Here is a 20,885-nt window from a genome sequence, read left to right as displayed (position 1 = left end):
AAAAAAATTATTGCTTTAATTATAATTAATTAGCTAAGAGGAGGTAATTATAAGAAAAGTAATTATAATTAATTGAAAGATAACATGATTTTACTTTTTAAAAATTAATAGATTGAATATAATTTACAAATTTAAAAATTCAAAACTATGTATAAGATTGGTTTATCAAACCTAAAATTTAAAAAATATATATATATTTAATTTTTATTAGTTTTCACTTTATTTTATCCTTATTGTAAAGTTTAAAATCATATTTAACTTCATATATATATATTTATATCATAATTTATAATTATAATTAATTTATACAATGTAAATAATACATATATTCCTTTATCAAAATTAAAAAAAAAACCATGTTTATTATGTGTTAAATATTTATTTTTTATTCTCATCAAAGTAGATAATTTTATTAAATTCATCAATTTTTTAACTTTATTAAAATATAAATTTAATTCAAAATTTATATTCGAAACAAATAATTATACGTAATATATATTTTCAAAAAATTTAAATATATTTCATAAATAATTCTTATAAATCATGCAAGATAATCTATTTCATCTTCTATGTTTTTACCAAAATGTTCATACTAATTTCTATTTGTTTTTAGTAATTTTATTAACATTTTAACTTATAAATATTTTTTAAATACTAATTATTTTAAAACGTTATAGATTAAATATCTAAACACATTTTATTATCTCTTAAAAACTTATAAATTTATTGAAGTAACTCATAACATGTAACACCCCGTTTTTTTTTTCATAACGGTATAAGATAAAGCACTCATACGACTCAACATACAAATCCCATATCATTCCAACCATGCATAAGAGAAACTTGTCCACATTCATTGCTCCAAATCAATTGCACATACATATCCACCTCTACAACACATAGTAACACATTATTAAACATTTCTAGAAGTTCAATACCCATACTAAAACACCCTTTCAAAACAACTTTAAATCACAAACAAAACTTGTGCCCTATGGCACTACCGACGGGGCTCCGTTACCAGCCGCTCGGATCCCGACTCCGTTTTTACTCCACCTGTGAATGATGAGAAGTGAGTTCATATAACTCAATACGATAAAAAACCAAGTTGTAAGTGCAGTATGCAGTGACAAGAATTTCCAGAAATGTCTATATGCATTTATTCTACCCAACCCCAAAACAACTCATGAACCCCCCCCCCAATCCCTACACTAATCGTCAAGGTCCTATTCCAAGGAAACGGTACGGCAAAGCAACCACACCCACCTAACAACCATCCATTAACTCACGTCACCAACATCGGCGACTCATACTCTTTCCCCCATCTCCCGACCTCATGAGGCCATACACACACACAAGCACCTTCATTCCACGTCACCAATATCGGCGACTCATATCCACTCCTCCACCTCTCGACCTAAATAGGCCACACACACACACAAACACCATCATCTCGCGTCACCAACATCGGCGACTCATACTCACTCCTCCAACTCTCGACCTAGAAAGGCCACACACACACACAAACACCATCATCTCGCGTCACCAACATCGGCGACTCATACTCACTCCTCCAACTCTCGACCTAGAAAGGCCACACACACACACAAACACCATCATCTCGCGTCACCAACATCGGTGACTCATACTCACTCCTCCAACTCTCGACCTCGTGGGCCACGCACACACACAAGCGTTTCCACCTCCCGTCACCAACACCCGTGACTCATACACTCTCCTACCCCTCTCGATCTTGTTAGGCCACACACACACACATACCACCTCCTCACGCCACCAACATCGGCGGCTCAAACCACCCCCACCAACGGGCTCCAAATCGCCCATCCCAAACCGCACGCTCCCATCTACCCTTACACCATGCTAATCCCAAGTGCTCTACACTATTCGCCCTGCCCCCCCCCCCCCCCCCCTTTTTCTCTAACTTACTAACTCCTACACTGTTCATATTGCTCCTCTTCTCTCATCCGAACCCCCTCAAATCCTGATTCCTGGTCCCCTCTACCGTACCTTCCAGCCCCCCTTCCCTCTCCTACCATCCCCTACTTATCACCCCCCTATCCTTCTGCCTCCTCCCGTCTCCTCTACACTGTTGCCTACCTAGGGCGGTTAACCTCTCATCTTGCACCTCACTCCACACACAGACCCTCACCACCGTGTGCTTCGGGAAAATACATCGCCTCCTATTAGCGACTCCCTCCACGCCTCCACCCATGCACACTCCACGCACACACCTCTTTCCATCCTCTCGGGTTTTTCTACCCCCCGCACTCCCTAGCTTGTCCTCTCACATCTTCCTCACTCTGTTCTACCCGCACCACCCCCATCCTTCCCCACGGCTCCCCGCACGCCTCCAACACCGCCACACTTCCATCTCCTCCCTCGGTCTCCTCCGTGAGCGTGCGGAATAACCCCACGCTTTACGGCCTACCTTCACCGCTCAACTCCGTCGCGCCATTGCTGACGCCGCAACCTGCAAACGAAACTCACCACACACACACCACACCAAACAACTCAAATTTTCACCGTACCTCCCGTTTCCATCTTCCTTCTTCCTGCCGGTCGCGTCGTCTGTCCACGACCTCCTTCCCTCTCCCTTCTCGCTCCCCTCCGCCCCGACTCTCTCCTCTCTCCTTCTGGAACTTTCCTTCCCTCTTCTTCTCCGCTCCCCTCTTTCCCTCCTTTTCTCTCTTTTCTCTTTTTTTCCTTTTTCTTTTTTTTCCTCTCCTCTTCTCCTTTTCCCGACCTCCCTTTATACCCTGCCAGCCTACCCAAAACGACGTCGTTTTCCCTCATCCCAAAACGACGTCGTTTTTTTTTCTTTCAAAACGACGTCGTTTTTCCCCTCTTTAAAACGACGTCGTTTCCTACCTATTAGAAATTTATTTATTTATTTATTTATTATTATTATTATTTTTTTTTCTTTTCTTTTTAGTCCTTACATAACAAAATTAAGACATATACATATACATATACATATATATATGTTCTTATTGTGAGCATAAAATGTATCCACATGAAAAATAAAATAGAAGAAAAGGGTTTTTTTTATTTTTTATTTTTTATTGATGCATTGTTTGAAATAATTAAATTACAAGATAATTAAGAGGCTAACACAACATATTTCCTTTTGCCTTCCTCCTCCTAATAATAATAATAATAATAATAATAATAAAGAAAGAAAGAAAATACAATATTCATATTTATTAGAATTACATTTGTGTATATATATATATGTGTGTGTGTATATATATGTGTGTGTGTGTGTATATATATGTGTGTGTGTGTGTGTATAGTTAGGGGAAGATAATTAATGGAAGATGGTTTAGTGGGAATTATTTAATTAATCCCTCTTCCCTTCATGACATATCTCCTGAGACCAGGAATATGAACATTTGTAATGTAATCTTTCCAGTTTATGCTTCCCACATCAAACCCAAATCTCCTCTTCTCTTCCTCTGACATTCTCTCCATTAATCTCTCTGTGTTGCTGTTATCAAACCTGCATTACTAAATTACATCATTACATACATATATATATATATATGTATAAGATACTTTTACATACTAAGACCAAATCAAGTCTCTTTCCATCGGAGCAATACATATAGGAAGTAGAGTGTTAAAAGATGAAGAAATCATAGTATTAAAGAGCAAGTAAATCAAGGTGTTAAAAGATTAAGAAAACTATTCTTAACATAAAAAGATTAAGAAAGAAAGTTCTAAAATGGTCTTGCCTAAAAACATTGAACCATAGATCTAATTGACACATGTTTAGCTAGGATTAACATGTTAGACTTATATATGTATATGTATACACACACATGTATATAAGAGCTTCGAGAGAATGTAGTAGGTAGCTATAGAATCAACTCACCTTCCACCATAAAATGTGTATGGCTTATATATATCGGCCAGATACTTGGCTTGCTCCACCAATTTTCTGCAAATATTTTCAAGTTTCTGTGACAGCTTCCCATCTGATGAGGCCATGGCTGTTAACCCACTTCTCTGGAAAGCATCTCTCCATAGATGAGCTGAGAAATCCTCCATGGAACTAAACAGCTTCATTGAAGGAACATGTATTGGTCGGCCCTTTGAGTCAACACATGGGCATAAACTGTAATGCTCATAAAGTAAACTCGCTAAGTCTTCGAAAACGAGTGGATTTACGACTGAGGAAGCGATTTGGTAGACGTTTATGTCCGGTTTCGATGCCACTCCATGTCTCGCTATCGCTGCCAATGTTGCATTAACGACCATGTCAGCTGGGACCTGCAATTAATCATGGAAGGACTAAGAAGGGATGTCCCTGGAGTAATATAAATCTTGAGGTGCCAAAACAAAATGTCATGATCATTGAAGGTTATGAAATTGAAATTACCCAAATGTTTTGTTTATATTTTAGTCAGAGACCGGGATTTATACAATTTTTACAATCAAAATCTATTCCAAAACCGAAACTAAAGCACAATAGTCAAAATGAACATGGTTGAAGTCATGCTTGGATAAAGATTTGGTTTCGAAAACTTGTGCAACAAATGATTTTTACCTTTTAGTATTACTTACTAAACATGATAATAATAAGTAAAAATAAAGATATGGGTTCACTTTGTATTGTTTGGCGTTATTGAAGTTCAAATTTTCATAATACGAGATCACAGAATCACAAGGGATGAAATTATAGTTTACTCGAACACTACATACCACATCGAGCACTCCTTTTGGATCAACAAGAAATCCTGTGAGCTGCCCTTTTCCATAGTACAAAACTATTGGATCCATCATCCTGTTAGTAAGAAGTTAAATTTAAACAGAAAAACTTAAGAAGATGTAAGCTGATGTAAAAGATAAGTAATATCTACACATATACACACACATACATATATGTATATACCTGTTTCCTTCCATCCATCCGGGGAAAGGCTCTTTAAAAGTGCTTTCTATAACACTGGGTCTGATTATCACTACTGGTATTTCACCTCTTGTGTTGTCAATTACCATTTCTCCCATAGCCTTCGTGAACACATAAGTGTCTTGCCATCCATATTTTCTTGCCCTGCAAGGTTTTTACTTAATCATGATCGGCACAATTTCTTTTATATTCCAATTCAGAAATTACTCATTTGTGTTAGTAGATCAGAACTTTCATTTTGGATCACAAAAACTAATACATATATGTATATATATATATATATATAATCTTCTAAGAAATAGCTGTGATACGATGTTAAAAATTTCGTTCAAGATAATAAAATTTTGTACTGGATTGATGTGGGATTAAATTCGTGTGAGAAAAAACGAAACAAAAAGGGAGGGATCACCTTTCTAAACCTAGTTCCTTCATCTTTTGTGCTACTTCATTCTCTTCAAAGTTTTTCTTGGAACTCAAAGCCAAATGAATTTCGTTCTCAACATCCAAAGTAGGTATAAATCTTGGTGTGGTTTTGGACATGAATGTTTCCCTTGCTATGCAATCTCCAATGCTGAATGGCTTTTCCATAATTCTTCCTTGTCTTTGCCCATTAACATATGCTGCAGATATACATACACCAAGCAAATTATCTATAACTAATTCAAGAGAGAATAAAGACTTTCTTATTTACATGTAACTCTCAAGTATTTGTATTTAACCTTTCAAACCTAAACTTTTGACCGTCAAAAACTTAATTTCAAGTTATATGTATATGAAATCCAACAATCACATATATTTTCGATGTGAAATAAAAGTATCACAAGATAGGACGAGTAAATTGTCAATACTTGCCTGTTGACACTTGCACAAAGAGTCTAAGCTTCTTGCACTTTTTGGCAAAACCCATAAGGTGAAAAGGCCCTCTTGTGTTTATATCAATAGCAATATCATATCTGCAATCATCTCAAAATTAAACACTCATGTGTATCACAACAAGATTTAATCATCAAGTGTCCATGCAGAAAATTTGGTTTATTACCTTTCATCAAAAGTTGTATTAGCAGCAGAATTTACAATTATATCAACTTCCTTGGTAATAACATCAGCCAAATCTTCTTCCAGACCAAGATCTGATTCGCAGACATTTCCCACGACAGGTACTAGTTTGCTCAACATGAATGTCTGATACGATTTTCCGTAAGTCTGTTGAAGATTCTTGAAAAGCTCCACGTTTATGATCTAAAAATAAAACAAGCAATATGACCATAGATCGAATTTTTCAATCAACAAAACCAAATGCAACTCAAATGTAACAGTAATATGAAAAATAACATACTTCAGTCTTTAATCTTTCCATTGCGACTTCTTTGTTTTTCGCCTTGATCAAGACAAAAATCTTCCCGACATCAGGCACCGTTCGTAGTATCTTCTCAATAAGAACTGGATTTTTTTAGTTAGGAAACAGAAAGATATATATCAGATCTATAGATATTTACCAAAAATATGCACACAATTGTAAAAATGTATAGAGGAAACTTGGTTACATTTCTATATATGCTATAGCCAAAACTAAAATCAACAGAGAACTAATGAGTTCATAGATTGGAAATTTTCATTTCCTAAATTTGTATGTATGTTTTCAAAATATTTTTGAAACATATGTTTAATGAATTTCATAATGAATATAGTATAAAATCACGAGGAAGAAATTAATTATCTTCAAAACTTTGATTTACCCTCATAACTAAAACGAAGCTGACACCCACCCAGATCATCCACAAAGAAAAATTCTAGGATGACCTAGTAGAAAATTTAACATTGTACATGACCTTTTGCAGAACTTCAGCATAAACAGAAATATAAATCTCGATAACTTGTATACTAAGTTACCTTTAGCCAGAAACCCAGTTGCTCCTGTAATAAAAAGCCTTTTCCCCCTAAGAAATTTGACAATGCCAATACCCTCTTGCAGCTCAATCAAAGGGGCAGTAATAGTAGTAGTACCTACTCCACCATTGTAAGGCACCAAGTCCTTCACAGCAATCTCTGCCTCCATCACAGCTGCACTATTTTCTGTACTAATCAATGTTGATCTCCCTTTTGACAAGGACGAAACCCAGCTACTATTTTTTCTCGATTGAATATCTTTATTATTGTTATTATTATTACTGCTACTATTGCTACTTTCTTGGCAACGAACGAACTTCTTTCTCAGCAACTTGCTCGGGCTCTTGTAATTCTTCGCAATTCCTGCGATAAGTTTAGTACTCGAAGAACCATTGACAGAGGAAGAAGAAGAATTAAGGAACAAGGTCCCCATCACTGCCAAAAAAAAAATAGAAAAAGTTATATGATCATGAAGAAAGGAGAAAAGAGAAAGGGCAACAAGAGAGAGGATTGGAGTAGATAACTTGTAGCTAAAGAAATAGGAGGCTTACAACTTAGCTAATATATACCTGTTTATTTTTTTTCTACAAAATAAAAATGATAGAACTTGGTACTAGTAAACAACTTATAAAGATATACGTATAAGGTGTATGTGAAGGAAAAATATACACAGAGAGAATATGTATGTAATTTTAAGAAGAAGAAAAAAGTTAAGGGGTGATTTTAATGACAAAAGGAGATGAGAATTAGGTGTGTAATTAATTAATTTTTTTAAAATTTTGAATTTTTAAAGGGAATATTATTATAGTTAGTTAGGATTATCTTCTCGACACCCTCTTCGTGCTTGAAGTTATCCTTTGTCATCGACGACTAATATGGCGGGAATGATCTTTAATTCCTTGTTCTAGTTTCTTTGATCATCAATCTCTTGTGCATACTTATATTTTTTATCCTTTAACTTCTCATTTCAATCTGGTGCAGAGAAAAAGAGTGTGGAAGTAAAGGTGAAGAATTAGGTGGATGATTGGCAATGGGAGAGATTGGTCGAGCTAACGTCGAATAAATACTTGTGCATTCATATTCAATACATATATAGTTTAAAAGGTCGAATTGATTGTTAACTTAATTTTTTTTAATCAACTGTTCCGATAATAAGAGGTACACAGTTCAAAACTCGAATTTAGGTTAGATAAAAGTTGTTGAGCCTTTGTTTAAAGGTTAGATAATTCATTCAACCTGGTAATACAAGTAACTATTCAACCAAGACCAGCTTGTCCAATTTTCATTCTTCATGTTCTTTTCTGTGAGTAGGATTTTTCTCGGCTTTTAAAAGGCCTGGTAAATCCCAGCAAAAAACCATTTTACTAAGTCCAAAAATTACAGAATCCCATGTCTAATTCAGTAGATAAGTGACGACTTAGAAAAATTTACCAAAGTTGGTTAAATTGGTAAAAAAATGGGTTTTTCCCAATTTTGACAATTTAAGTTCATATTTTATTTTGAATGCACCAAGTCAATGTAGAGAGATAACACTATAAAGTCGTTCAAGAAAAATTTGGTCTCAATACGTTGAAACTGGCCTGAAACACATGGCCACTGAAAACAAAATAACAACTCCCAACATGCTTACGAAAGATTTCTTCGGAAATTCTGATTGAAATTTCCCCGAATTGAAAAAAGTTAATCACCAGATAAACAACGAAGACAACTGCATTGAAAGCCAAACCCTTGGGACAGAAGAGTTTGTCGAGCATCGTGCGCCATACTTGCATCAATATAGCAGATCCGAAGTTCTTCCTCTGTAAAATTGTCCAATAGATTTGTTAATTCATTTATGTATAAGAATTTCTGGAAAACAAACGCTTCCATTGTGAGCCTGGCTATGGTAGGTTGGATTAATTCTAAAAACCAACTAACTTGCAGAACAGGGAAAATGCTCAAATTGCAATGAGTTCAAAATAATATTTATATATATTTAAGTATAACCAAATATGGTGATATCCAGACACTAAATCCAAATACTTGTAAGTGATATCTAACTCTGGACATCTAATTTGATTCTTAACTCTGTCTAACCATGCCAAATCTTAACCAAACTGAATCTCAATTATATAGTGGATAGCTCAGTTCGGTTCCAATCTATCCTAAATGATTATCCTTGATCTTTTTGTGCTTATAAACAACTTACATCAACTCTACAATTTTGCAGTAGCAAATTCTGGCCTGAAGAGTTGAAGATGGAAGAGAAACACGGACAAACAAATGAAAATACGTCACATAACCACAAAACAAAGACAAACCTGGCTCAACATCCCGAAGGGCCTTCAATCTTGCATCAGCATTCTCTATCCAAATGATGTGTGCATTGGGATCTGCAGTGAAAACTAGCTAATTCAGTTCCCCTTTCTTCTTGATAATATGTTAAAACTTGAGATGCTAATTTCAAAATTTTATTATCTTCATTAGTTATCTTTTTCCTAGTTCCTAGAGAAAAACCTTCTTGATCATGCTACTATATGTATGTGCATATGCGTGTGTATCACCACCCAACTGGATCTAAACAACCAACATCTAAGGGACGGGAACAAACTGAGCAATGTTAAACATTGCGTCTTCTCCAAGTATGCAGGATATTTATATTTGTTATTACAAAAGCAAGTCTAAATTCATCCTTATCACCATTTATCCAATTATACGATCCCCAACTATTATCGTTATGCATGGTTAATCTTTCGATTTAAAATGAGTTTTGCACTCCAATACCATCTGCCCTTATTGCAATTAATCATGGAGATGACTAGCACTGGTATCATGTAAGACCTAGTGAAAACTAATATTAACCAAATCACGAGAGAATAACTATGCTTGATAAAACATTGGGAAGAACTTTACCACAGTCATGATTGTAAAAGGATGGAAGCATATAGATAGCATTTCCGACAGCGGCTTCGGCTTCTACTGAAGCTGCAGCTAGTAATAGAAGATCTTCATACAATCCTCCAGCCAACTCAACACGGAATGCATTTATACGAATCCGTGCGAGCACACCAGTATACCATTGCCTGGTTAGGACTTACAATGTTAGGGACACTTTTCCACAAGAGATGGGAGACATAATAATACCAGCAAACTCAATATATAACAAAATGTTAAGGGATAATGAGGATACAAGCCAGATGCTCATCTGCAATATTTGCCCTTGTGAAAGCACTCTGTAGCAAATCAAATCCTTCTTCTACCTGAATATGATTGCTATAGATAAACATATGGTCATATTACCAGAGTTTGCATTCTAAACTATCTGTTAAAATACTCTTTAAGTTATGCAAATTTCCAAAACCACCTTTTGCCTGTTGCAAATTTTACTAGGATCTGACCTGTAATATCATCTCAGGACTCAAACTAGCTGGCTGAAGTATGTCAAGACTGTCTGCAGATGCAGCTCCTGATACAACCATACAAGCCAACCGCTTAACCAGATGAGGATATTTAAAATTTTGGATCCTATACCATCAGAAAGCCCCCAATAAGAGATCTGCGTAATGGAAACTTTAATAATACTAAAATGATATGAATGTAAGCTGCACAGTCCTAATACAAACTGAAAGAGATATTAAAAGATCAATCTCACATGTAACATAACCACACTGGATTACAGTAAAACAAACAATATCACTTTGCCCATATTTAGACTTCCGTGAACTTATGAATATGATCACACACTATTTCATCAGCTTGTGTTGGGAAACAATTAGCAGCATTTTTCTTCTCATAATTGGAAACGAAGTTGCTATATTTCAAAAAAAAAAATTGTAAACAAAGTTGCTGAAAAATAAACGGAAGATTGGAAAAAAATAATAATGGAATCAGGCAAGAACTTACAAATACAATCGCTAATATCAACATTTCACCAGGTAGGGGTGTTAATCAGGCAAGAACCAACTGGACCAGACCAAGGACCAAATAAGGGAAGAGGTTTTGACTGAAGATTGGATAGAAAAGGACAGAATTTCTTTTCTTTTTTTTTTTTCAAAATTTGAGTTATTTTTTTATTTTTTTAATCTTTGTAATCCAGTCAATGTTGGCCCGGTCTGGACCAAATGGCCCGGTCTGGTCCAAACTTTCTGGTACAGACAGAAATTTGAATACTCTTATCACCAGCATGTGGTGGGAAATAACTAGCAGCATTCTTCTTCTCATAATTGTAAGCAAAGTTGTAGAAAAATATAAGGAAGATTGGAAATAATAATAATAATAATAATGACAATAAAACACTGCCTCCAATCTCTCTCATTAACAAGTAGGCTTAAATCTCTACTAGCCAGAGAATGAGCATGCGAGCAAGCAAGAGATAAGAGAAATGTTCCCAGAAATCCTTAAACAGTCTAAATGTTTAGATGCATCCCTGTCAGGTCAGATAGTGTGTTTTTCTGAATATATCTAACTGTTAGATCTCAAGTACGACTTCTGTGGGGAAAAAAAATTATTCTCATAAAAGTTACCTTTTAGTTGCTGTCGTTAAAAATTTGTATTATCAAAAGAAACATAGTGTTTGATAAATTATTTTTAATTAAATATTACTAATATGCTGTACAAAATATTTATGTTTGTTTATGTTCTTAAAAATAGCAAATTTTGCTTTTTTGAATTGAAAACTTCTAGAAGCATTTAAGAAATATATAATGGAACACTACTTTCTAAAACCAATACCAAAAAGAAAAAAAAAAGCAATACAGGAAAACAACCAAATGGAGCCTACTACAGTACAGAAAAAGCCAGATGTATCTTTAGTCCTTAAGGAACAAATGAAGAAGGTAGAGAATTAGAGGGTAACAATTCTTAACCATGGGACAAGAGAAACTACCTCGAGAATACTATATTGCAGGGTATGATTTAGTAGCCAAGTACCTAAAAGACCTCTATGCGTAGCAACAATTTATCATGATGAAATTGGGCTGTAAACCACATACACATGTGCGAAAGTACTTAAAACATTAATAAGAAAGAATGGTATCAGATGACACTGAATTTTCATCGCTGCACGAACAAATTTGTAGTAAAAGAATTGGATCTCCATTGCTGCACAAACAATTTGTAGTAAAAGAATCGAACATTCATCACAATCGAAGAAGTCTTCATACCTACAATACTCATCAAAGTTGAACCAATCCACGCTTGTTTCAACATCATAAAATCTCTGAAAATGCATGAAGGTAATAATACCGATTAGACCAAAATGATGCATAGTTTGAAAATTCTGAAACAAAATACGCAAGCTCTTAAGAAACTATACTCTCGTTCACTAATTAATATGTGCAAATAAAGAAAATTGAAAGAATCAAAAGGACAAAATGAGGAACAAGAGCAGCCCGATTAATCATTTTGATAATGTTGCTAAGAAAAACCTCGAGCAAATGGATGTGAACTAATTACCCAAAATTATAGATACAAATACTCGAGTAAAAAAACCATATCTTTTTTCCCTATTTCATTTAGATGAATCCTACTTAATCCAAAGAGAACAATACGGAAGCGTTTACAGAAAATCAAAAGATTCAGAGCAAAAACCCAACATAAAAATAATCTAATCCTTACGCTTGGTTTACACATAGGTATTAATTAGAACCATTAGAAACAAAACATCGAACACCTGGTGGGCATTATCCAAAGCTTAGAACTTTCTCACCTTCCTTCTCATATCACAACCCAGTGACAGACAATTTAAAACCCATCAAAATTATATGACAGGGAAACACAATAAACAGCGAAAGAAACAGATGAAAGGCAAAAGATGAACATAAAAAGCAAACAACAATAACGCACAATACCTTAGAGTTCTTCATACATTCTTCACTGCAAAACGAAACGTTTCTGGCCCGAGAATCTGTTGAAGTCGAACCCTTTAGCTTTCTGAGGCAAAAGTAACAGACATTATTAATGGAGGAAAGAGAAGGGTGGGATAGAATGGGTTTGGCAGTGTGTATGAGTTCCCCCGCCGTGATTCTCCGAGTGGCGAACACACCCCGACCCGCAGACTCAGTGAGTCCGATTCGGATCGGAGGCGGGGAGGGTTTCCTCGGGCTCTCATTATCTGCAGTGGTGGAGAAGAAGGACGATGAAGAAAGTTGTTTACTTTGCAATTGCAGAGTTTTCAGTCGAGGAATCCAACGGCTATAACGGCTCAAACTGAATGCTGACATTCTTTTCCTTCCTCATGAACTTTGACTTTCGCAGTTGGGGTAATACGATGTCCTCTCCCAAAACCAATTTTCTTCATATATACATATATATATACATTATAATTAATGTTTTCTATTTGAAAAAACAGTAGAAAATCTAAAACAAAAAAAAAAAAGAATGAAAAGAATGTAATTTTTTTACTGTTATTAAAGACAAAAATTTCCCAAAAATGTAATAAAATTTACCCCGTATATCTATATATATATATATATATATAAAATGCTAACAAGCCCTAATCATGTGTAAATGACTAATTAACCAGTACCCTCATGGATCTTTGGCGAGTTATTCTAAACAAAATGTATTACTTATGTTACACATACATACCCACATATATATATATATATATGTACATGCATACACTGATCTTTGGTGAGTTATTCTAAACAAAATGTATTACATATGTTACACATACATATACCCACACATATGTATACACTGAAAATTACTAAAGCATCCCCCATTCTAATCAAGGTTACAGGTAAAAATAATTAACAGGGTAAATCAACTAAGTTTGAAACACCATATACATGCTATGTATATGTTTATATCTCCTTGAAATATTCAAACACTCTTTTTAACTCCAGTAATCAAGAATTGTTTATACTCGATTTCCAATCAACATCCTCCTCAGAAAAATTCCTCTGCACTTCAGTAGGCGGAATGAAACAATCATCTGACAATCCCGCAACATTAAAGGCAACATCATCGATGACCCAAGTCTCCTCCATCCGAGTCACGGCAAGACCTGACTTCAAATTGTCACCAAATCTGGTAATGAACACACTTGAATGACCAGAATGAGCAACCTTCACTCCTTCTGTAAGGGTGTAATCCTGTATTTTGGTGGTCATTGAGGTCTCCCAATATGTAGGGTAAGATCCTGGTGATTGAATTCTTGTTAAATATGAGTCTTCTAAGTACACTAGCAGTCCACTTCTTTGACTAAAATAGCCAAACATTACATGTTTGATCATCTCTGCTATGCTGTCACTTCTTTCGGCTAAGTCCGTCTGGTTGGCTGATATTTTCAGGACGAAACACTCTGTGCCTTGCATTTTCTTCTCACCTATGTACTGTGCTGACGAGAATACACTCGAAATTGCAAGAGGATCGAGTCCCTGCACGATTTTAACAATGGATTATAATTTGATCTCACCTGATCTTTTAACAGTTCTTAGTAATTTACCAATACTATTCGATATGTGTACACTTACATACACATACATGTCAATAATAAATTTAGTATTTATTTTTTATTAGAATTGTTAGTTTGAATTATCTACTGTTAAAGAAATTGATATGTGATAAATCTCTTTCCTATGTATTTCATCTACGAACATGATTGAAGTGACAACATGCTCCAGAAGCAACCTAGGAAACATGATCCGGTATATTGGGAGATATGGATATCTGGTTTCATAGTCTGGAAACCAACAATCATTCCTGATATATTTATAAAGAATTAAATTTATAATTATTACTGATTTCTTACCTGGAGAGCTCGGCGCAGAGGACGGACGCCGCCTTTGGCAGCGTGGGCTCCGAGCCAGGGCGTGTGGCGCCAAGCCACGTTGCCATCACTTCCAGCAACCACCTTGTGGCCACCAACCACCAGCTCAATCAACCACTTGTTTGGCAGCATTTGCCACATTACGAAGCAACCCTTTTGAGAAACTCCGGTGGCTCCTCCGGCAGCCGAGCCGGTTGAGCCGGCGCCAAGTTCCTCCACCATTGTCATCGTCACCTTCCCTGTTGCAAAGATGTTCTTCACTCTCCCCTCTAGTTTCCTGCACCCTGTAGCTGCTGTGAAGTGCTGGATGATGTACTGGGCTGATGACGAAACCTGTTCGAATTAATTAATTAATTAAACTAAATTAAACACTAATTAATCTTGTTTAGTACCCCAATGAGCTAAATCAATAAAGACCATCAGAAATTATTTAAAAAAAGAAACTTTATGCTTTATGTTTTGCTCATATTTAGGTCGGACCCACATGATGTTTTGGACTAAAAAGCTTCTTTTTTTTTTCCAGGGATGCTTCCATGGTGGGATGATAGTGGGGACAGTGCGAGCATATTGCAGAAAGAGAACAATACAGCCATATGCATTCTTCTTTTTGCCACTAAAGATAAGAACTTGATCAAAAAAATAAAAAATTATAACTTTCCCATTAACAAATTTAGATTATTACATTTCAAAATTGAGTCTTTTCTTAGTTTCACTGAATCAATCTGTACATTATGACTAAAAAATTCACCAAGAAGATCTCACTTCTCAAAAAATAAAAAACTAGAACCTTAACAAACAAACCCACTACTATTTTACTTACTAGCTAGCATACCCAGAAGTCTTTTTAAGGTTGGATACAGAAAATCTATGGGAAATATTAATGAAAAGTAAAAGAGATGAAGAAAGGAAGAAACTTTATTTGAACACACTGCATTTTGGACCTAATAAAAATGAACCCAACACGATTAAAACCAAAAGTACCTCGTTGATTTCTGGTTTAGGGTGGATTGAGACAGGGAAAAGAGGGCAACCCAGAACGCTTAAGAGGATCTTAAGGTCAGATTTCTTGTTGAAGACAAGAGAGAGGTGGGTCCTGAACCAGTTCTTCCATGAATGAGCTTTCTTTGAAGAACCTGTACTGTTGTCTTCTTCCTCGTTTATGGGCTCTTCTGATAATGGCGCAAGGCGGCTCATTTGCTTCTCCTCTAAGAGAAAATACACAGAGAAAGAGAGAGAGAGAGAGATTGCTAATGGAGGTAGAAAAAGAAAATGAGAAGAAAACAAAGTGGAGTCGTTTATGGAGTGAAGTGAACTTTATGCACAAGCAGTTTCTTGGTGCGCGTAGCTCAGCTTTCCTTTTCTGTTTCTGTTCTGTTTTTTTTTTGTTTTGTTTTTTTTAATGTTTACAATTCCTGTCTGTTATTATTAAAATATTAATTAATTAATTAATCTTCTGATCTTCACCTTGACGGTTGTGCCTTTTAAAATTAAATAAAAGGTAGTTTTGGTTGAATACAACAAGAGGTATAATTATAATAAATAATAAAAGAAACTAGCCCACTTAAGATATAATTTATTTTACATATATATATACATATATTTATCTCTCCCCTTGAGAAAATCACATATATGAGTAACTTAGATATATTTATTTTACATATATATATCCATGTATGTATCACATCCAATCAAAAATTATAAGATGACTTGTACTATATCAACTAGCTAGTAAATAATCATAACTTTCATCAATGTTTGGATTAAATTACAATTTTTTTTAATTAATTAACTAATTAATATATGAATACACAAATTATAACACAATATAAATAAAATAATTTATAATATTTTATTTTAAAAATAAATATATAAATTATTTAAATAAATAATAATTATGTGGTAATTTTGTAACCATTAATGAGATTAAAAAAATAATAAAATTCAAAATCCTATTAAACATAACATTTTTGACAATCAATATTTTATATAAAAATAATAATTTATATATATATATATTTTTTAAAAAAAATTATAAAATTGAAGTAATTTTTATATACATTTTTTTCAAATTATGTAAAAAATATTTTCACATGGGTATGGATTTTGAAAAGTCTTGGACTTGTTACTTGTTAGGTTACCAAGAGGAGGAAGGTGACTTGTCCACATCTTTTTTTTCCTATTTGCAATTATGACTTTTTCTTGTTGTTTGGTTCCAATTTTTTTGGCCAATTTACTTCTTCTTGTTGTTTGTTTGTCCTTTTGGCATTTTGTTACAAGTTTTTATTTGGGTAATTGAGAATTTATAACATGCTTTACTTTTGTGAGACATTTAGATCACATGCACATCTCAAAAAATTAGTCTACACCTATCAATTTGATATGATATGACTTTTTTTTTTTTTTCAAGTGGGTGTCTTTTATATTATCATATAAATGAGTTTAAGTTTGACCTTTTAAAAATTTATATCAACTTGTTATATATATATATATATATATATATATATATTTTAGATAGGATAACTCTCAAACTAAAAATAATTTTAAAAAAAATTCAAAAGATTCAAAAAGGTTATGAATTCAGAATAAATTCAAATTTACTTTTTATGGAGGATAGAGAAGTCTAAATAGTATAATTTTTTATAAATTCAAATATAAAAAGATTATGTAATTTAAATATGTTTGCACCTAGGTTGAAGGTAGAGTAAGTGAGGTTAGACTGGATGGTCATAATATCCATGCTAACTAGTGGTGCACTGCATACTGATGTAGTATATAAATCGTGTAAGATAAAAGTAGTTAGGAGCGAATTGGAAGTATATTTGATCTTATTAGGTATTATAGATTTTTGATGTAATATTAGGTATGAATTGGTTAGCTGCACATCATGCACATATAGATTATTTTTATAATTATAAGGAAGTTGTGTTTAGAATCCCTAACGAGGAGCCTTTTTTCCATATAAAAAATATATATATACAAGTACGTATATATATACTAATAGATGAACACAATGTGACGTAAGTGTTAACAAAATGCAAGGGCTTAGGGTGAATGGGTAGAAAAAAAAATGGTGGATATATTTTTATTTATTTTGTTCTGCATTCGTTAAGCATGATATTTTTTGTTATAATGTGATTAATGATCATGAGTATGTCAATTTCAAGTAAGTTCTCACAAGTGTATTTGTTAGGGAACGGGAGTAAAAAGATCACACATTAGGAAATTCATGTGGTTAGGGACTTTCCTTATGTATTTTCGGATGACCTTCCTGGGCTGCCGCCAGATAAAGAGGTCGAATTCACTATAGAGCTACAACCAGAGACTCAATCTATTTCCAAGGCCCCATACAGGATGACAAGGTTAGAATGGTTAGAGTTGAGTAAACAGTTACAAGAGTTATTAGATAAAAAGTTCATAAGGTCTAGCGTATCACCCTGAGGCGCACCCGTGTTGTGAAAAAGAAATATGGAACCATGAGAATGTGTATAAACTACAGGGACATGAACCAAGTGACTATAAAAAACAAGTATCCACTGCCAAGGACAGATGACCTATTTGATCAGTTGCAGGGAGTTCAAGTATTTTCAAAAATAGACTTGCGCTCCAGGTACCACCAGGTGAGGATTAGAGTAAAGGATAAAGCAAAGACGATATTCCACACCAGGTATGGGCATTACGAGTTCCTGCTTATACTTTTTGGGTTAATGATTGCGCCACCGGTATTCATAGATTTAATAAATAGGGTATTCATACCATTTTTGGATCGTTATGTGATTGTTTTTATTAATAACATACTAATATATTCTAAAAACTCAAAAAAACATGCTGGACATTTGGCTGTAGTATTGGAGATGCTTTAGAAGGCAAAGTTGTATGCCAAGGTTAGTAAATGTGAGTTTTGGTTAGATCAGATATCGTTTTTAGGACACATTGTATCAAGGAATAAAATTTTTGTAGATCCTGCAAAGGTGGAGGCTATAGTGAAATGGGATAGACCGAGCACAGTGACTAAGATCAGAAGTTTTTTAAGATTAACAGGGTATCATTGTCGATTTGTTAAGGGGTTCTCGAGTATTGCGGCACCACTAACCAAGTTGACCAAAAAGAATACAAAGTTTGAGTGGAACGACAGTTGTGAGAATAGTTTTAATCAACTCAAGCATAAACTCACTACTAATCCAGTATTGGTCATTCCTTCTGGGGACGGGGGCTATGCAGTGTATAATAATACCTCCCGTTTAGGGTTGAGGTGTGTATTGATGCAACATGGTAGAGTAATTACTTATAGGTCAAGACAATTAAAAATATATGAAAGACACTCCTCGACACATGACTTGGAGTTAGCGATAGTGGTATATACACTAAAGTTATGGCGACATTACTTGTATGGAGATACTTTTGAAATTTATACGGATCATAAGAGCTTACAATATTTGTTTACACAGAGGGAACTCAATATGCGACAGAAGTGGTGGATGGATTTGTTAAAAGATTTTTACTGTAGGTTCCGTTATCACCCAAAAAAAGAGAGTATAGTAACTGATGCTTTAAGCTGGAAGGATACAGTGGTACTGGCACACTTGATGGTATCTGAATGGGAATTATGCAAAACCATGCAACAGATGGAGATATGAAGACAACATCGAAGTAAGTATGTGGCTAGTTTGAGAGCTTAACCAACATTGATTCAGAAGATCAAGGAAGGTCAGAAGTCCGATACAAGTTTACAGTCGACTAAGAGAGGAGTAAAACAAGGAGTATCAACATAATTTAGTATACATGGGGATGGAGTTCTCAGATATAGGAATCGGATGTGTGTCCCTAGTGACAATGGCTTATGGGAGGATATTCTCATAGAGGCACACAACAAAAGATTTACGATGCATCCTGGGAGTACTAAGATGTATAGGAATCTACAGAAATTTTACTGGTGGAACAGGATGAGACGAGACATTACAAAATTTGTGTCACCGTGCTTAATGTGTCAACAAGTAAAAGTTGAACATCAGAAACCTAGAGGACTGTTACAACCTTTACCAATAACAAAGTGGAAGTAGGAATACATCTCAATGGATTTTATGACCGAGCTACCAAGAAATAGTAAGAATAAGGATAGCATCTAGGTGATTGTGGACCGTCTAACTAAGTCGTCTCATTTTTTAGTTATAAAGATTTCTGATTTGGTGGATCAGTTAACCAGATTGCATGTTAGAGAGGTAGTTAGATTATATGGGATTCCCATCTTAATTATTTCCAATAGAGATCTTCGGTTCAAGTTCAAATTTTGGAGGAGTTTATAACAGGTCGTGGGTACAAAATTAAATTTTAGTACGGTATTCCATCTTCAAACCGATGAGCAAACTAAGAAGACCATGCTAGTATTAAAGAACATGTTACGGGCATGTATATTAGATATTGGAGGAAGCTGGGAGGAGTTGTTATCCTTAATGGAATTCGTCTACAATAATAGCTATCATGTCTGTCTTAGAATGACCCCCTATGAGGCTCCCTATGGCAGGCCATGTCGGTCAATAATTTGTTGGGCAGAGGTTGGAGAGAGACGGTTGTTAGGACCGAAATTAGTGGAAGAAACTATTGCAAAGGTGTTAGTAATAAAAAAAATTTTACAAGTGGCACAGAGTAGGTAGAAAAGTTATACAGACCATCGAAGAAGGGATTTGACGTTTGAGGTCGAAGATCATGTATTCTTAAAAGTGTTGTCAATAAAGGGCATGTTAAGGTTTGGAAAAAGGGAAAAATTGAGTCATTGGTTCATTGGGCCTTTTGAGATCCTTAAGAAAGTGGGTACAATTGCTTCCATATTAGCTCTTCCTCCAAGGTATGCGGGGATGCATGATGTGTTTCATGTGTCGATGTTACGGAAGTATCAACCCGAACTAACTCACATTACACAATATGAAGCCCTTCAGTTGGGGGAAGATTTAACTTATGAGGAGAAGCTGATCCATGTTCTTGAGCGGCAAGAGAGAAAGTTAAGGAGTAGGATGATACCTATGGTAAAGGTGTTGTGGCAGCATCATACTAATAAGGAGACAACCTGGGAATGAGAAGACGAGATGAGAGTCAACCATCCACAACTTTTAGAAGTAATGTAACGAAATTTTAGGGACTAAATTTTTTTTAAAGGGAGAGATATTGTAATATATTGGAGTATTAAAGGGGGAAGTATGGGCTGAAGAAAAAAAAAAAGAAAAAAAAAGGCAAAAAAAAGAAGAAAATGATAAAAAGAAAGGGGAAAAGAAAAAGGAGGAAGGGAATGAGAATGTGATGAGACCGAGAAGAATATAGAGG

General features: G+C 34.8%; 4 protein-coding genes and 1 long non-coding RNA gene across 5 annotated transcripts; 1 reads left to right on the top strand and 4 right to left on the bottom strand.

The window, feature by feature from the left end:
- Window positions 1–833: 833 nt before the first annotated feature.
- On the bottom strand, window positions 834–2,685 carry LOC110811763 (uncharacterized). The gene is made up of 2 exons (XR_002539200.2): window positions 2,550–2,685; window positions 834–1,056 (listed from the first exon to the last, which is right to left on the bottom strand). It is a non-coding gene; the product is annotated as an uncharacterized LOC110811763 (long non-coding RNA).
- Window positions 2,686–3,042: 357 nt separating this feature from the next.
- On the bottom strand, window positions 3,043–7,525 carry MS2 (Jojoba acyl CoA reductase-related male sterility protein). The gene is made up of 10 exons (XM_088209400.1): window positions 7,390–7,525; window positions 6,824–7,255; window positions 6,270–6,373; window positions 5,973–6,172; window positions 5,786–5,886; window positions 5,343–5,553; window positions 4,916–5,077; window positions 4,726–4,807; window positions 3,896–4,293; window positions 3,043–3,520 (listed from the first exon to the last, which is right to left on the bottom strand). The coding sequence occupies exons 2-10, from the start codon at window positions 7,251–7,253 to the stop codon at window positions 3,358–3,360; spliced, it is 1,851 nt and encodes a 616-aa protein (XP_088065526.1). The 5' UTR covers window positions 7,254–7,255; window positions 7,390–7,525; the 3' UTR covers window positions 3,043–3,357.
- A 766-nt stretch (window positions 7,526–8,291) lies between these two features.
- Window positions 8,292–13,098, bottom strand: SDG38 (SET domain protein 38). The gene is made up of 7 exons (XM_088209401.1): window positions 12,649–13,098; window positions 11,962–12,017; window positions 10,198–10,324; window positions 9,990–10,059; window positions 9,713–9,892; window positions 9,121–9,192; window positions 8,292–8,619 (listed from the first exon to the last, which is right to left on the bottom strand). The coding sequence occupies exons 1-7, from the start codon at window positions 13,018–13,020 to the stop codon at window positions 8,501–8,503; spliced, it is 996 nt and encodes a 331-aa protein (XP_088065527.1). The 5' UTR covers window positions 13,021–13,098; the 3' UTR covers window positions 8,292–8,500.
- A 339-nt stretch (window positions 13,099–13,437) lies between these two features.
- LOC110811747 (lipase (DUF620)) lies at window positions 13,438–15,902 on the bottom strand. The gene is made up of 3 exons (XM_022038311.2): window positions 15,555–15,902; window positions 14,556–14,906; window positions 13,438–14,181 (listed from the first exon to the last, which is right to left on the bottom strand). Exons 1-3 carry the CDS (start codon window positions 15,765–15,767, stop codon window positions 13,651–13,653), a joined length of 1,095 nt encoding a protein of 364 aa, XP_021894003.1. The 5' UTR covers window positions 15,768–15,902; the 3' UTR covers window positions 13,438–13,650.
- A 4,061-nt stretch (window positions 15,903–19,963) lies between these two features.
- Window positions 19,964–20,641, top strand: LOC148252819 (uncharacterized). The gene is made up of 2 exons (XM_088210380.1): window positions 19,964–20,176; window positions 20,303–20,641. Exons 1-2 carry the CDS (start codon window positions 19,964–19,966, stop codon window positions 20,639–20,641), a joined length of 552 nt encoding a protein of 183 aa, XP_088066506.1.
- Window positions 20,642–20,885: the final 244 nt, after the last annotated feature.

Source organism: Carica papaya, chromosome 8 (genome assembly GCF_054855325.1).
Source record: "Carica papaya isolate Zhongbai chromosome 8, ASM5485532v1, whole genome shotgun sequence".
Taxonomy (NCBI): domain Eukaryota; kingdom Viridiplantae; phylum Streptophyta; class Magnoliopsida; order Brassicales; family Caricaceae; genus Carica; species Carica papaya.
Note: the sequence above shows the minus strand (reverse complement) of the source record. Positions and strands in the feature narration are given on the sequence as shown.